The following is a 17,441-nucleotide window of genomic DNA, read 5'->3' as shown; positions in this document are numbered from 1 at the left end:
GGAGAACTTGTGGTCAGTCCATGATTATGAGCTTCCTTGTCTGTTGCTTCCTCCACTTCTATAGTGAGGCCCAACCATTTTATCCTCTGTCTAGGCACTTTGCAACTCTGAATTCTCCAACTTCTGGTAAACTGCTCTCATCATTTTCCATGGTTATGCCCCTTTCTCACTTTGTCTCTTTAAAAAGGTTAGATGTCATGCTCCTTATCACCTGATGTCTCAATCTCCATATGATCATTTGTCTAATGCCTTATTTCACCTCCCAGATCTGCTTTTAACTCGTAAATCCTTCACTCTCATTACCCTCTTTCTAAGGAAGGGCTGCGGACCTGAAACATTAACTAGTTTCTCTTTCAACAAATGCTGCCACACTGGCCAAGTGTTTTGTTTTTATTAATATTGTATAACACTGTTGTATATTTGGAAAGGCAGGGGCTGATTAGGGATAGTCAACATGGCTTAGTGGACCGATGCCTGAACTGGAAAGTTTTTGAGATCCGATAGGCTGGGACTGTTTTCCCTGGAGTGAAGAAAGCTAAGAACTGACCTTAAAAAGTTTCATAAAATCAGAAGATACAAACTTTCCCCAAGGTGAGGGCAGGGTTCTAAAATTAGATGGTGAAGGTTTAAGGTGAAAAAAGGAAATATTTAGAATGAATCTGAGGAGCTAGCTTGTTCCCCTACACAGAGGGCAATGGGCACATGGAACAAGTTGACAGAGGAAGTGGTAGAAGTGTGTTTAATTACAAGTTTAAAATATATTTGTACGTGCATATGCAGGCAAATGGGATGAGCCTAGATAGGAACCATGGTCAGCATGGAAGGACCTTTTCTATTCTGTATGGAAACAGGCCCTTCAGCCTGATTCCATAAACGTTCCAACTGAATTTACATACCTGGTACAGACGTAGATGTTGTAGCAACTGATGACGTCTGGTTGCCTGTACGTGATGCTGCCAGATCCTTTGATCTACTTGGACCAGTCGAGAGAGGCTGTGCACCAACTGGATTAAACAAACTCCCTGGTGGGATATTAGGAGTTGGGAGACTGCTGTGGCCTATTTGTGAAAGGAGACTTCCAAACGAGGAATCCTTTGCACTCTCTTGAGTGTTTGAGAGAGGCGGACAAACTAGAGCTGAAGAATAATTGTTTTGCAGTTATTCACCAAAATTTTGAATTAAAAATTTAGCTCCATGAGAATGCATTCAGCTCCAACGTATTTTGTTTTTAACAAATAAAACTGCAATCAATCACAATCCAAATCTACTTTGTCTTTCAGATTTATTTTTAGTCAGCATTATCCAACTGAGCATTATAAGTCATTAAAATGGTAATACAAAGAGCAACCTTAGCTTTAAACTTAATTATACTCACGGGTCTGTACTGGAGGAATGGAAGGTCCAACAACTGGAGGTGGAACAGGGGGAGGTGGTAAATAACCTGCATGCAAGATTAAAGAGAGCCCTTCAGTTTTGCATGTTATGATTTATATTGTCTTCAGAGCAAGTCCCATTTCAAATGAGTATAAAAATCTAAATTAACAAAACAGTTATATAACAAAGGGACCAGTGGGTCAGAGGCCCACCTGCTTTCAGGTTGATATAAAAAACATGGCAATTATGAAAAAGAGAGAAATTACCCCTTATTTTCTGGCTATCCAACCATTGTCACTAAAACACTTTAGGTAGGAACTAATATTGCAGCACTTGCACTGTCTTGATTGCAAGTAGAATAACTGCAAGCCTATCTTTTTAAATTAAGTCAAAAGTGCTCAACCATATTAATGTAACTAAATTAAAGTAAAACCCTAAAAATAATAATGTGCATTAAAGGGCATGATTTATTAAAAATATTAACCAAATAGCAGTAACAAATTCCGATTGTGTTAGTTTTGAATAGATATTCTTTGATGATGGGCAAAATCTAAGTACGAAACACTTGCAAATGACTTTATACTTTGGAAGGGGAGACAAGCATTTTGAGGACATAATATTCTCCATTTCACATCCATTTAAAATCTTCTAAAATACATACATCTACACATAGAGAACCTTATGATTGCAATTTTTAAATCACCATCACTGCCAATTTCCAAACATAGTTAAATACCTCTATTTTAGAAGATTTTTTGTACTGTAAGTGGCACCTTAGCACATGGAAACTGCTATTTTGTGGGAATATAAAATTCCCTCACAGTAAACCCCAGAAATGCCATAGATTGGAAAATGCTGGGATATTCCAAGAAAACTCATCTCCAAAATCCTAAATCTGAATTCAACACCTTCTTTTGCAACTGGATCCTTGACTTCTTGACCAATAGATCACAATTGGTAAAGATAGACAGCAACACCTCCAGCACAATTATTTCCAACCCTGAAGTTGCATCCTTAGCCCTCAACTTTATTCCGTGTACACTCGTCTCATGGTCAGGTTCTGTTCTAACCCCATTCACAATCTCGCAGATGATATCACAATATCACCTGTCTACATCAGGAGTACAGAGGTTGCGAGGGTTAAGTTCCTAGGAGTGAACATCACCAATGGCCTGTTCTGATTCAATCATATAGACGCTACAGCCAAGAAAACTCACTAATGCCTCTACTTCCACAGGAGGCAAGGAAATCTGGCATGTCCTCTTTGGCCCTCAACAATTTTATTAATGTATCATGGAAAGCATCAAACAACTCTCAGCAACAGAACTCTCTTGTAACCTGAAGACATGCTTACTCTTATTCCATTATTTATCTTTCAATGATCAGCCAAATAAATAAGTTCTCATTCATTCATCTGTTGGTCGAAGCAGTTCACATACCCTCCACTGTGATTATACACCTGCTTTCCTTTTACAAGATTGACAACTAACATTTTTTTTGAAATTGTATACAATCAAAATATTAAAAATATTTTGTAAGTTCCAGTGAAATACAGAAAAACTACATAAATTCATGCAACGCTATGATTCTGCTACCAAACCACACCAAAGCTTTGTATCAAAGGCATTAAATAGTCTAAAAAGGTTAAATATTAACATGATCAAAATTACGTAGCAAATTAGACTCTTAATTTTTAAAAATTTTATATGAAGTAGCTATAAGTGCTACTTTGATTATTAAAGACAATCAAAAAGTCATTGAACACAAAGTGGAAGAGGTTTAAAACAATACTGAACATTTATTAATGAAGCAGCGTTCACAGTTGGACTAATACCTAGAATCAGCATCATAATGTGGATACTCCCCCCCTTTCATAAGGTGTTAACTGTTAACCTCAATCATGAGTGTAAATTGACAATCTTCAATAAACTTGAAAATATAAATGCTGAGAAAGCAAAAGCAAAATAGATTAGAATTTAATCTCAACAAGTTTAATTCAGGGACTCAAATCTGTAAAAGAGTAAAAAGAACTTAGTCAGTACCTGGAGGAGGCTGTGAAGGATTGAAAGTATGCCTTAAGAATGGAGGTGGTGGAATAGCTGGGTTGAAGCCTGGTGGAGGTATGGACATTGACACAGGAAACGCCGGTGGCTGTACCATACTAATTGCTGAAACTGTAGGAGTCACTGGCATCTGAAAATCAATTACAATCTATTGTATAAAGAATTATCCATGTCTGGCCAACTCAAGACACTCAAAATTCACATCCTTGAAGACTGTGTAAGCATGGCAAACTGCAAAATAGATTGAATATATCAACTTTGGTTCCTTATTTTCCCTTTATATTTCCATATATGATGAAGGTACTAAATACACAAGACCGTGTTTTTACTTGTGGCAAACATGGGCTCTAAGATCTTAAATAATAGTGATAAGTTTATTAAGTAATCATGTTATAGGTGAATACATTGAGTTGAGGCAATGTACATTTAATTAATATTCATGTTTTACCCTCTGACCTTATACACAAAGGCTGAATTTAGGTTCTCAAATTTAATTTCTTTCGAAACACTTTCATAGTCTAAATCAGGAAAAAAATGGTCATCCTGAATGCCGTGGATTTTTTACAAGCACTGTATTTTAATACTAAAGACCATATAGAGAAACAAGGAGAAATTTTGTTTCAAGTCCTTCACATAACAAAATTTCAAAACTTCATTTACAAAGCTAGCTCCAATTTATCACGCATCACTTTATATAGACACATGCTGTTTTCTTTTGAAAGGAATTTTTTTTTTGTAAAGAATGGGTTTGCATTTAAAATCTCAGTTTTTTAAGGAGCATTTCAACCCAATTGTGGGTTCAAGTTTCACTCCAAAATTTTGAACTCAATTATCCAGTACAGTGTTTAAGGAATATTGCTGCTTTTAATTTCTGATGCCATCTTTTGCATCAAAAATGAAAAAGAGATCCATAACACTACTTCCAACATAATCAAGGTATTCAGAATGGTAGCCTGACCAATTGCTAAAGTACAGAATATTTGTCTGTCATCACATATTACTTTCAGGATAGGATTTGCTTAGTTTTTTTGGATTACAACTCAAATCAGAAAATACATCAACTTAAAATTGCCACGGGCCATACAAGGATCAGGAAAGGTCAAATATAAATCTAAGTTTTTTTTTCTCTTCCTGTAATAGATTACAGATGAATCTTGGAGCAGATTCCCACCCAAAAGACAATATATTAGATAGCCCAATGCAACCAGAGCTCATATTAAGACAGTACTTCGATCAAAATCTCTCAGAATATCCACTATCAGATCAATTTCAGTAACCTGATTCCCTCAGATCCGTGGAAACTTGGTGACATACAGAATAAGCTAATTTTGCCTGCATAATTACTTAAATTCTTAAAATGAAAGAAACTATCATGATGGTTGGAAATTGTACGTAAGGTAATCATTTACACAAGTAACAGGAGAAATTAACATAATTTTGAAGGACCAGTGAAAGTATGAAGTTTCACTTACTTGTGGAATAAACTTTATATCATCCATTTGCTTCGGCTACAAAGGGGAACAAAAAATTTTTTTTAACTGAAGGACTGATAAGACTACACATTGTAAGGGTAACTTCTTAAAATTAAATAATGCTATTACTTGAACAGGCAGTATAGTGACAGGTTGAGTGAATGTCTCTCCCTCTGAAGTTGGTTGACTGTTATCAGTAGTTACAGGTTGGGACACATTCTCCTTTACAGGCTCAGAACTCCTAGATTCCCACTCTGAAATAGAATATCAGAATGTTATTGTTAATTAAGTTACAGAATGTCATGCTGTAAACACAAGATTTTATAAACTGAATAGTATTTGCGGAGATAGAAAACAAGGGTTAAGATTTCAGATGAATGACCTTTCATGACAATTGTCAAAAATTTGAAATAGAACATACTAAATGTTTGGATAGGAAAAAAAAGAGAGCAAGGCTTTAAGGAAGATTTGTGATTGAATGAAGACCAAGAAATAACTAGCAACGGTGAACAAAAGACAAATGGAAATCCTGTTGGAGAAGCAAAAACTTCTTTAAGGTGGATATTCTTGGAAGTGAAGTGTCAGTGAATTATAGGTAAATTATGTTAACATTTTTCAGCAGTCAAGCCTCAGCTGAGGAGGAATAGGAATATTTACTGTAGACTAGATTTGCCATCAAGGAAATAAAGGTGAAATGGAAGGGTAGAAAAAAAAAGGAGAGCTGCCTTAATATTATATTTGAGGAATTGGGCTCTCAACAGTAGAACTTAAAAAACAAGTAGCACAGAATATAAAGACAGACTTTGACTTCAAAAAGCAAGCCAGACACAATTTTGCATTTTTTTCAAGAATTGCTAATTTGCATATTAAACCAGCAAGGCTTTGATGGCGAAATGTACTTTTATTTTAATGCAATAACTCAGATTTTTTGAAGTTTTATGTAAAAGCAAAAAAAACCCCCAAAAATCTTGTAGTTGCTAGAAATCTAAATTAGTGCAATGTTGTAGATGCTCTGAAAAATCAAACAGCACCTCCAGTGAAAGAAATAAACTTAACATTTCAAATTGACGAAGAAGAGAAAATCTGCAGGTGCTGGAAATCCGAGCAACACACACAAAATGCTGGAGGAACTCAGCAGGCCAGGCAGTATCTATGGAAAAGTGTACAGTCGACATTTTGGGCTGAAACTCTTCCGCAGGCCTGGAGGAAAAAGGCTGACTAGTAGATTTAAATGGTGGGGGAAGGGGAGAGAGGATCACCAGGTGATAGGTGAAACCTGGAGGGCGAGGGATGAAGTAAAGACCTGGGAAATGATTGGTGAGGTGAGGTGAGAGAAGGAAAAAAGAATGAGAAATGGAGACGGGGATGGGCATTACTGGAAGTTTGAGAAATCAATGTTCATGTCATCAGGTTGGAGGCTACCCAAACGGAATATAAGGTATTGTAAGGTGTTGTTCCTCCAAGCTAAGTGTGTCCTCATTACAATAGTGGAGGAGGCCATGGATGGATGTATCGGAATAGGAATGGGAAGTGGAATTAAATTGGGTGGCCACTGGGAGTTCCCGCTTGTTCTAGCAGACGGAGTGTAGCTGCTCAGCGAAGTGGTCTCCCAATCTACATCAGGTCGCAATGATGTACAGGATGCCACACCAGGAGCACCAAACACAGTAAATGACCTCAACAGACTGACAGGTGAAATGTCGCCTCACCTGGAAGGACTATTTAAGGCCCTGGATGATAGTGAGGGAGGTGGTGTAGGGGCAGGTGTAGCATTTGTTCCACTTGCAAGAATAAGTGCTAGGTGGGAAATCAGTGGGGAGGGATGAATGGACAAGGGAGTCGCATAGGGTGTGATCCCTGTGGATAGCAGAAAGATAGTGGGGAGGAGGGAAAGATGCGCTTGGTGGTGGGGTGGTAGGTGAGGACAAGAGGAAAGGAACCCTATCTCTGGTAGGGTGGTGGAAGGATAGGGTAAGAGCAGGCATGCGTGAAATGGAAGAAATACGATTGAGGGCAGCAATGATGGTGACAACCTGACACAGTAACTGCTTATTCTCCACAAATGTAGCCTGATCATCCAGCATTTTCTGTTTTCATTCTTTATGGATAAAGTTTTGTTCCTATGTTTGGAAAATATTAAAAAAAAACAAACTGTCCTAGCTTCAAAATGGCAACTGGGAGATAGCTATAGGAATACTGTCTCATGTTTTACGTCATAAAACTTCATGAGCTTAAAAGAATTTTGCTGCACTTGACAAGAGTACAATTTCCTCAAATGGAACAACACACCAAGGAGACCATGTAATTTTACAAAACAATTCAGACAATGGAGCAATTTTTTTTTAAAACATGGTTAAAATAATGGATAATCTCATTTGAAATGTGCAGTGTAACAAAAACTTGCCACACCTGATTCTGCCAAATTTCACCTGTACACCATAGGACCCAAGTGAGTCCACACCTGAAATACTGTGTACAATTTTAGTCTTATCTCCCCACTGCCCCTCAAATGAAAAAATACACGTATTTAAAGGGAGTATACCAGAGACTGACAACAGTTGTTCCAACAATCACAGATGTTTCACATAAAGAGGGATTTGAGTAAGCTAGGCCTCTATTCATTAGAACACTGAAAACCTGTGTCAACCAACTGGCGTGAGTGTTCAAGGACATCGTCAATCTCTCAAAGCTGCAGTCCGAGGTTCCCACTTGCTTTAAAAAGGGGACAATCAGACCAGTGTGCAAGAAAAATAGAACGAGCAGCCTCAATGACTATCATCTAGTGGAACTCACATCTACTGTGATTTTTAATCTTTTAACTGTTTTGAGGCTAATATCAATTCCTGCCTCTGCAAGGACCTAGACCACTGCAATAGGTCTATAATGGCTGCAATCTCACTGGCTCTCCACTTGTCCTTGGATCAGCTGGTCAATAGTAATACCTACGTCACACTGCTGTACTGACTACAGCTCAGTGTTCAACACTACAATACTCTCAATATTAATCAATAATTTTAGGCCTCTGTATTTCCCTCTACAACTGGATCCCTCTTTCTCATTGGAAGATCACAGTAAGTGTGAATTAAAATAACATCTTCTCTGAACTGATAATCAACACTGGCAGACTTTTAAGGATGCATGCTGAGCTCACTGCTCTACTCTCTCTGCATCCACAAACATACGGCTAGGAACAATTCAAATGCCATCTATAAATTTGCCAATGATACAACTATTGTTGGCAGAATTTCAGATGGTGACAAGGTGTACAGCAGTGTGATAGATCAACAGCAGTAAGACGAAGGAACTGATTGCGAACTTCAGTAAGGGGAAGTTGAGGGAACACACACCAGAGCTCATCAAGGAATCAGCAGCAGAAAGGGTGAGCAATTTCAAGTTCCTGGGTTTCAACATCTCTGAAGATTCACCCTGGATCCAACGTATTGATGCAATTATAAAAAAGACATGACAGCGCCTATATTTTATTAGGAATTTGAGAAGATTTGGTATGTCAAAGACATGTGCAAATTTCTACAGACGTACTGCGGAGAACATTTAACTGGTTACAAAACCATCGGGTATGGAGGAGCCACAAGATTGGAAAAAACTGTAGAAAGTTGCAAACTCATTCAGCTCCATCGTTAAGGACCCTCACCACCAAGGACATAGCTCTGCTCATTGCTACCATCAAGGAGGGAGCCTGAAGACACCCACTCAATGTTTTAAAACAGCTTCTTATCCTCCATCAGATTTCTGAATGAACAATGAACTCATGTACACTATATCACTAAGTTTATTTCTTTTTGCTCTCTTTTTACACTAGTTATTTCACTTAAATTTGAATATATTTCTTATTGTAATTTATAATGTATTATGTTTTGCAATGCACTGCTTAATGCTTTAAGAGTTGTCGGCATGACTGTCTATAGAAGTACAGTTAAGCAACAAATTTGATGACATATGCCAGTGATATTGAACCCGATTCTGAGTTTAGTATGACAGGTGGCATTGCTTAAAGAAAAATGCTTAAGAACTCAAAATGGTAGACACAGTGAGCCTGTTTTCCCAAATGATGAAATTAAAATTTGTGGTCAGTCTCAGAAATAAGGGACACATTATTCAGGACTGATATGAAGTATTTCTTCTGAAAAGATAACAAATCTTTACTTCTCTACTCTGAAGTAGTGTGGAGGCTCAGTCATTGATGGATACCAAGGCTGATAGTTTGGATATTTGAGGAGTCAATGTATACTGGCACAGCAGTAAATGAGATTAGTCATCATTTTACTGAATGCCAGAGCAGGATCAAGGGGCTGAATGGCCTATTCCTGCTGGTTCTTATGGCTTTCTCTCTCTTGTGGTGGAGACAGATCAGGCATATATTATGAACCTCAATTTCAAAAGCTTCTTTGTTTTCAGTTTTGCAAATGGTCTTAACTCTTCATGTTTCTTTAATCTCCTGTGGCCCTACTAATCTGATAAATTTACATGTCTATGGTCCTCTAATTCTGGCTTCTTGATCATTCCAGAATTAAAATGTACTTATTATTGACAGTCAAGCCTACAACTCTTAAAGCTTAAGCTTTGAAATTCTACCCCTTATCCACTCTACATGTTTTAAGACATTGATTAAGCTTATGTGGCAAACTTACTTATTTTTGCTTGATTTACCTTCAGAGAATTTTGCATGAAAGGCAATTTGTGAACAGAATCAGTTAACAACTTCTGTGACATATTGTAAATGGAATCTGTTATTGTTGTAGAAGTCCAGATGAACAGCATTATTGCGAAATCTTCCAACTCATATCCTAAAACTGAAATCTCTAAGGAGAATTCAAATCCATAAGGGTAATTAAGATGCCATATGGAGTCTTAAGCTTAGGTAAAAAGACAAAAGCTGCTAAAATTATTTCTCCTATGCATTCACATCCTATGAACCATTAAATTGCAGATCACCTATGGCATGAACAGTCAATGAGAAATGAAAGATTTGGTAAACTAATTTTCTGATGAAGTCAAATCAATTGAAAATCAACATGCAGTGTTTTTGCATGCATAACTCTTTTTTGTCCTTTAGTTCTTTCTCATTTAATATTTATTTCCCATTACTGCTTACCACTATTCTTTTGGGACATTAGTTATTTTTCTGCTGCACCTTATTAATACTTAAGATTCTTTTTCTAAACCTATCCTATTTGAGATCGGTTTTTGTGTGACAGGTTTTGTGTAGTTTATCATGGGTAAGAGATTGACCAAAAACAAAATCGGGCTTTCAATTGGTCAGATGGTATAAATGCCGCAGTCACAGCAAAACATCAGCTTAAGGTGTCAAAATCAGAAAGCTAAATTTGTGCCTTAGTGCTTTGGAGAATGATGCCAAACTGTTACCTAGAATAGAGACAGCAAAATTGCCTCAGAGGTTATATCATATCAACACACACCTAGATCGGTTATACAGTGCTGTTTTAATAAAGAAATTCATAATATATGCATCAACAGATGAAATGGAAAACCCAAAGAAAAGACAATTTCTTCAAATAAATATCTAACATATTTAATAACCACTATGAAACAAGGGTTAGCTCATACCATTATTAACAGTTTCTTGGTCGATCATGCCTCCTTCAGAGAAGCCTTCTAAATCATCTAATTTCAATTTTTCCCAGGGTATGTAAGTGACTCCAAGGTCAACATCCCAGAATTGCTTATATTCAGGTTTCACACCTTTGTTTAAAGCCCAAGCAATCTGCAGCAGATGATAAAGAGATTAGACCATATTAGACCAAATAGAATTCAAAACAATAGCTATATTATATACGAAATTTATCATTGTTTTGTGATTCTTTTCTTCAATTGAATAACCACTAACTACATATCTATCTACTCAAAAAAATATTCCTGGACCAAAACAAAATTCTGACTAATTATAAGTTGGGAGATTTGGAGAGACAAAGCAGCATAAAATGTTGCAGAATTTCAGGTAGTTTTAATTTTGAGGTTCAACAGGTATAAAAGGTGTTAATAAGTCACCTTACACCTCATTGAAAACATCTATTACTCTATGACGTGGTCCTAAAGGATGTGCAGAAACAAAGGGACTTCATTATATATTCATGAGTGGCAAAATATACTGAAGGAACAAGTTAGTAAACACAAAAAAACTTGGATTTCATAATCAGAAGTAGAGTACAAAATCATTTTACAAAATACAGTCAAAATTAGGGGGCTAACATCAGAGATACAAAATTTGAGTTAAATCTGTAGGGAGCAAATGGTCAAGCTTTGTTCTCGCGAGGGCTGAAGAACACGAAGTGGAAAGGGGGTGAAATTCGAAGAGGAAACACTTAAATAATCAGCTGATAATTAAGGGTTCTCTCTCTTCAAATACTGTCCCACAAGGAGGGAATTTAGTCAAATTAATGGAAAGGGATCAAGGAAGCATTGTCAGTGTCATGAACTACAAGACACTGCAAGATGGCTTTAAGAAAATACAAAATAAAACACAGAAATGTGTCAGTTCTGTGAGAGAGTTGGGAGGAATTGCAAATATTTTCTTAGTTGCAATTCAAGGTGAAGCGATACAGCTAAATAAAGGACTCAATCTTAAAAAAAAAGTTCATGAACTCAGTGTGCTTGTGTTGGAGAGCGCACAAAAGAAACAGGCAGCAAATCCAATCAAGCTGAGAACTATTATCTTCAAAGTAAACACTGCCTCTCTACAAAATATCTACTTCTTCCCTACTGTGTTCCTCATCCTCAGCAATGTTTTTTTCTTTGTCACGTGTAACAGATTTACCACTGGAATACAATGGAAACTGCAAGGCTTTTTCCCTTTTGTGGGATCCATTACATTAATTCAAACAACTTTTCTCTTTGCTTTCTCATAAATGAACATTCCCAAAAATCAAGACTGATTACAGTGAGAAACAGCTCAACAATAAAAATTCATTTTAAATAGTTATACATTAGCTTATTGTGCTTTTATAGTGATTTCAATAAATACACTGAAATCTTTTGTGACTTTCAGCTCACGGCATGAGCCAAAGCAGGTATCTCCATTAATAATCTGATGTTTATTTAGAACTCACAAATACCTTAATAATTTTGGACCCCATTTTAAAGGATCCAGTGCTTAATTTTTGAAGAGCACGAAAAGCATCTTGCCGATGAACCATGCAGACATATGCACACCCTCGCGGAGGTATCATCTTAAAAGAAAAATGTAGCGATTGTTATAAATAAAAATATATATCTTTATGCAAAGTAGTAATAGTACACACATTCCTCAAATAGTGATATCGCATTAAAAGGTTTTGTCATTTTACCTTTTTCAATTACGAAGTTTATTCATTTTGACTGAATCTTTGCTTCACTGCCCATATTTAATACCAGATACATAGCTACTTGGAATTTGTTCTGTAGATTATGCTAATACTAATTTAAAATTTTATGTATAAACTAAAACACAATGGTCAATGAAGTTTAATCTACTTAATTTAGGTCAAAATTCTGAGTTTTAGGAGGCAAAAAGGCAATTTACTGTTATAGACTGACTTACAAAAGTTACGCCACCCAGATGTTTACAAAAAAAGAACAAGGCTTTAAAATTTCACTTCCTGCATTGTTACCTTAAAAAAGCCATGCATGGTTAATTCTAAATCACAAGTTATTGATAATGACAGGCTATCAATAACTTGTGATTTAGAATTAACCATGCGTGGCTTTTTTAAGGTAACAATGCAGGAAGTGAAATTTTAAAGCCTTGTTCTTTTTTTGTAAACATCTGGGTGGCGTAACTTTTGTAAGTCAGTCTATAACAGTAAATTGCCTTTTTGCCTCCTAAAACTCAGAATTTTGACCTAAATTAAGTAGATTAAACTTCATTGACCATTGTGTTTTAGTTTATACATAAAATTTTAAATTAGTATTAGCATAATCTACAGAACAAATCTACAGACACATTTTGTAAATTCTCATTTTTATATTTTAATAATTTCAACAAACTTTAATAGGCCAAGTACACATTGAGTGTACTACAGCACAGAAACAAGTCCTTACGCCCACCGAGTCCATGCTGGCCTGTTTCTCTGCCTAGTCCTATACACAGATGGTTGCTCTCCGTATCTTTTCATCCATCTACCTATCCAAACTTAACTTACAGTTGGAAGAAAGAGTTTGTGAATCCTTTGCAATTACTTGTTTTTTTGCATTATTTACTCAAAATGTGGTCTGATCTTCATCTACGTCACAATAATAGACATACACAAGAGCATTTGTACTTCTATCAATACTGACCACACCACAGTTTAGGTTCTAAAAGTACGTGAACCTCTGGGGTAATGCCTTCTACAGAAGCTATTTGGAGTCAGGTGCTCCAAACAATGAGATGAGATTGGAGGTGTGGGCTGTACAGATGTCCTGCTCTATAAAACAACAGACAAAGTCATATTACTGACAGCCTCCACTTCCAAAGAAAGATCTGTTTATATGCACCATGCCTCGATCAAAACAACTTTCAGAGGACTTTGAAGAAGAATTATAAAGAAGCATGAAGCTGGAAAAGGCTACAAAAGCATTTCTAAAGACCTGTGTGTTCGTCAGACTAGTTAGAGAAAGTGTCTTCAAATGAAAGAAATTAAGTGTTGCTACTCTCCCTAGGAGTGGACATCCTGTGAAGATCACACCAACAGCACAATGTGCAATGCTGAAGGAGGTGAAGAAGAACCCAAGGGTTTCTGAAAAAGACATGTAGAAATCTCTTGAATTTGCTAAAAGTCTCTGTTCTTGTGTCCATTCTAAGAAAAACACTGAACAAGAATGGTGTTCATGGAAAGACGCCACAGAGGAAACCAGTGCTCTCCAGAAAAAAAAACATTACCACACATCTCAAGTTTGCTAAAGACCACCTGGATGTTCCACATGCTTCTGGGACAATGTTTGGAGGAAAAAGGACACTGCACACCAACACCAAAACTCATCCCAACTGTGAAGCATGGTGGAAGGCGCATCATGGTTTGAGGCTGCTTTGCTGTCTCAGGGCCTGGACAGCTTGCAATCATTAAAGAAACATTGAATTCAAAACTGTATCAAGACATTTTACAGGAGAATGTCAGGGTTGTGGTCCATCATCTGAAGCTTAATAGAAGTTAGATGATGCAACAAGACAATAATCAGAAACACAAGAGCAAATCAACAACAGAATTGTTTAAAAAGAAGAAAATCTGTTTTCTGGAATAGCCAAGTCAGAGTCCAGACCTTAACTCAACTGAGATATTGCGGCGAGACCTGAAGAGCACTGTGAATGCAAGATATCCCAGAAACATACTTTTTCCAGCCTGGACTGTGACTGATTAAACAATGTGTTCAATAAAGACATGAAAAGTAAATAATGCAGAAAACCAGGAAATTACGAAGGGTTCACAAACTTTTTCTTGAAACTGTAAATGTTACAATTGAACCACTTCCTATGGCATCTTATTCCACACTCACACCACCGTCATGACCTCCAGTTCTAGTCTTACTCAAATTGAGATGAAGTCTCAAAAATATCTAACAGGTATTAAACTGCCAGAACTTATTTATATAACTAAAAAAAACTCACATTTATTGATTCAATCTGGCCAAATTCCTCAAAGAGATTCGTTATATCTTGTTGTGTTGCCTTTTTGTCGACCTGACCAACCCATAGTGTGGTACTGCACACTAAAGAATGAAATAAAGAAAAAAAATTACATATCCATAATGAAATTAATCAATCCCACAACATTTTTATAAAAGCAGGTGGCAACAAACTAAAATATATCATAACTAGTGTTATATTTGCTGTACGTGTGAAAAGAAACACTTGCATTGTTATACAGCATTTTTGGAACCTCCAATTCCTGCAAAGCTTTATAGTCAATTAAGCAGTTGAAAAGCACTGCAAGTTATCTAGAAACTCAGCAGCTAAGACCTTACAGCTTGATAATGGCAGATACATTATTTTGATGCTGAATGAGGAATGAATATGGAACAAGCCTAAGGCCCAAAGTCTGTCTTTTTCCTAATGAAACTACCATGCTATTTAAAAAAAAAACACCAAGATAGACATTGCATATGACTTTACTATTCTATCTGTAACAGGACAGCTAGAGATAAACTCTCACTGTGACCTAATCACTGTTTTGGCCAAACCTTTCATCTTTCAGTGTATGTTTATTATTGATCCATTTTTACTTTCCCCCTAAAAGCCACACTTTTCCACTTATCCAGCAAAATACAATTGGCACTATCATGCTCATTCCACTGCCATTAGCTTGAACTATTTTAAAATGCTCCCAGCTCTCTTTATGCCAACTCTATTTTGACATCATTGGTAAACTTTGATGTCCCTCTTGTTAGGTCCCTTTATTCAACAACTTGCTTTTAGAATTGGAAATTGTGGGGAAAATTGCATGTCTAACCAGTCTTGAGATTTTCACAAAAATCTCAAACTTGTTGGGCGCTCTTCATTGGCAATTCCCCATTTGTGCTCTGACATTAGATTTCTTGAGAACTTGCTGTAATTTTCCTGCAGCTACACAAGAGATCCTGCTCACTGAACCTAGTTCCTAGCGGAGAAAAAAGAGCAAGTCCATTAGCTTTATTGGAAAAGAATGTCTGCAAGGGATGCAAGTCTAAGTTCTTAACTAACTTGTTAATACACTCCCTAGGTAAACATACAATGAAGGAAAACATCGTTCACATGTGACTACCAATTTAAGAAACATCCGAATCACTCAGAAGTTAAAATAACAATGATCATAAGCCACACATTCATGATTATAGTCTTAGCATCTCAATTATAAAATCATTACAACAGAAATATGGACTGAGATTACATGCTCCAAACTGGCATTGCACAGAAAGTAAAAACGTACAAGCAGGAAACCAGAAACCCAAACAAAAATGCCAAAAATAGCTCAGGGTGAAGGGCAAAGAGAGAAAACAGGTCAAGATCAAAAAATATTTCATGTCAATGATCTTTTATCAGAGCCAAGTGAAGTTAGAAAAACAAATACAAGAGATTCCACTGATCCTGAGCAACACACAAAATGCTGGAAGAACTCAGCAAGCTAAGCAGCATCTACAGGGGAAAATAAACAGTGTTTCAGGCTAGGAACCTTCGTCAGGACTGGAAAAGAAGGGGCAGAAGCCAAAATAAGAGTGTGCGGGTAGGAGAAGGAATACAAGCTGGCAGACAATAGACAAGACCAGTGAGGGGGAAGGTGGATGGGTGGAGGAGGAAGTGGTATGAAGTTGTGTATTCCCCTCCATAGATGCTGCCTGATTTGCTGAGTTCTTCCAGAATTTTCTGTTGCTTGAGACAAGTTAGACTTTTTTTTAAGTTGCAGGGAAGTTGTGGGGGGAGAGAACAAAGGTGGTGATGGAATTAAAGATAGAATGACAGATCAGATAAGGTGATAAAGACTGTTAATTCATTTTACCCTTCTTTCTCAGCAAAAACTACCACTTGTCATTCAGTCTTTCTTGATCTCCACCCCATTATGAGTATTGCCTTAGCTACATTCAACATTCCCCCTTCCCTGCAATGTACGTGTTAAACTTTTGCCATTTCTGATAGGTCTACTCTCTTGACAGACACAATTATTCATTTTTATAGTATCATAATAAATAATTCATCACAAACTGATGATACCCAATTACATAACTGTCACTGGGATTGAAAAACTATTTTAATTGCATTATTTTTGGCTAATTGAGTCAAGATCAAAAAACCTTCAATTTGAACAATGTTTACTGATGTACTCATTTCTGTATCAAGGCATTGCATTGAAGAGATTCATTCATTTACAGCACAGCTTAAGTGAACTTTAGTGAAACTTCAATTTACAATGGTGCTTTCCTGCTTTTTAAAAAATTTGCAAGAATATTGCACTGCTTCAGTAAAGTGCAGATCATTAGCATCAAACGTAGTGGTGCAGCACTGCAAGCAATTATGCTTGAAATCATGCAGTTCAGGAAAGCTAGGGCTTTTTGAATTCCGAAAAATATGAAACACAATTACTTCTCGGCATATTGCACAAACAATAAGGAAGTTATTGGACTTTGGGAAACAGATGCTTAATTACCTTGATACAATATTGGCTGCAAATGTAAACTGGTATGTTTTAGTGTTCTCTGATCTAAAGGCACTAAAGCTTAAAAAAATGCTTTGTAGTCAAAAATGTAAGGAAGTTAATACTTAGGTTGTCACATACCACTAAGCGTCTTTGATCGAACAGGAGGTAGACCCTTTTTCTGACGTTCTTTTTCACGTTCTCTTGCTCTTCTTTCACTAGAATATGATCGCGATGATTTTCTTTTCCTCTCTTTTGATCTTGACCGTGAACGTTTCCGATGCTTACGTTTACGAGACCCCGACCGTGATCTGGACCTCTTCTTTCGTGGTGACCTAATTAAAGACATTTGTAACATTAATTTTTTTTACTATCTAAAATATATACTAAGCAATATTTGAAATTAATTGCCTTAAACATGAACATCAAATACTCTA

At 36.6% G+C, this 17,441-nt stretch overlaps 1 protein-coding gene across 3 annotated transcripts in view; it reads right to left on the bottom strand.

Annotated features, from left to right (window-relative positions):
- The window catches only part of scaf8 (SR-related CTD-associated factor 8), a 237,750-nt gene that overhangs the window by 89,865 nt on the left and 130,444 nt on the right, over window positions 1–17,441 (bottom strand). For all 3 annotated transcript variants that reach the window (XR_010018938.1, XR_010018940.1, XM_063056008.1), the window contains exons 12-20: window positions 17,146–17,339; window positions 14,508–14,608; window positions 12,001–12,114; window positions 10,496–10,652; window positions 5,039–5,163; window positions 4,910–4,945; window positions 3,417–3,567; window positions 1,376–1,441; window positions 897–1,136 (exon numbers count right to left, since the gene is read on the bottom strand). Coding sequence is in view for 1 of the 3 variants with exons in the window: in XM_063056008.1 (XP_062912078.1) it covers window positions 897–1,136; window positions 1,376–1,441; window positions 3,417–3,567; window positions 4,910–4,945; window positions 5,039–5,163; window positions 10,496–10,652; window positions 12,001–12,114; window positions 14,508–14,608; window positions 17,146–17,339 (1,184 nt within the window). In the remaining 2 variants the exon portion in view is untranslated. The remainder of the gene's footprint in view (window positions 1–896; window positions 1,137–1,375; window positions 1,442–3,416; window positions 3,568–4,909; window positions 4,946–5,038; window positions 5,164–10,495; window positions 10,653–12,000; window positions 12,115–14,507; window positions 14,609–17,145; window positions 17,340–17,441) is intronic.

This window comes from Mobula hypostoma, chromosome 8, assembly GCF_963921235.1.
Source record: "Mobula hypostoma chromosome 8, sMobHyp1.1, whole genome shotgun sequence".
Lineage (NCBI taxonomy): Eukaryota > Metazoa > Chordata > Chondrichthyes > Myliobatiformes > Myliobatidae > Mobula > Mobula hypostoma.
Note: the sequence above shows the minus strand (reverse complement) of the source record. Positions and strands in the feature narration are given on the sequence as shown.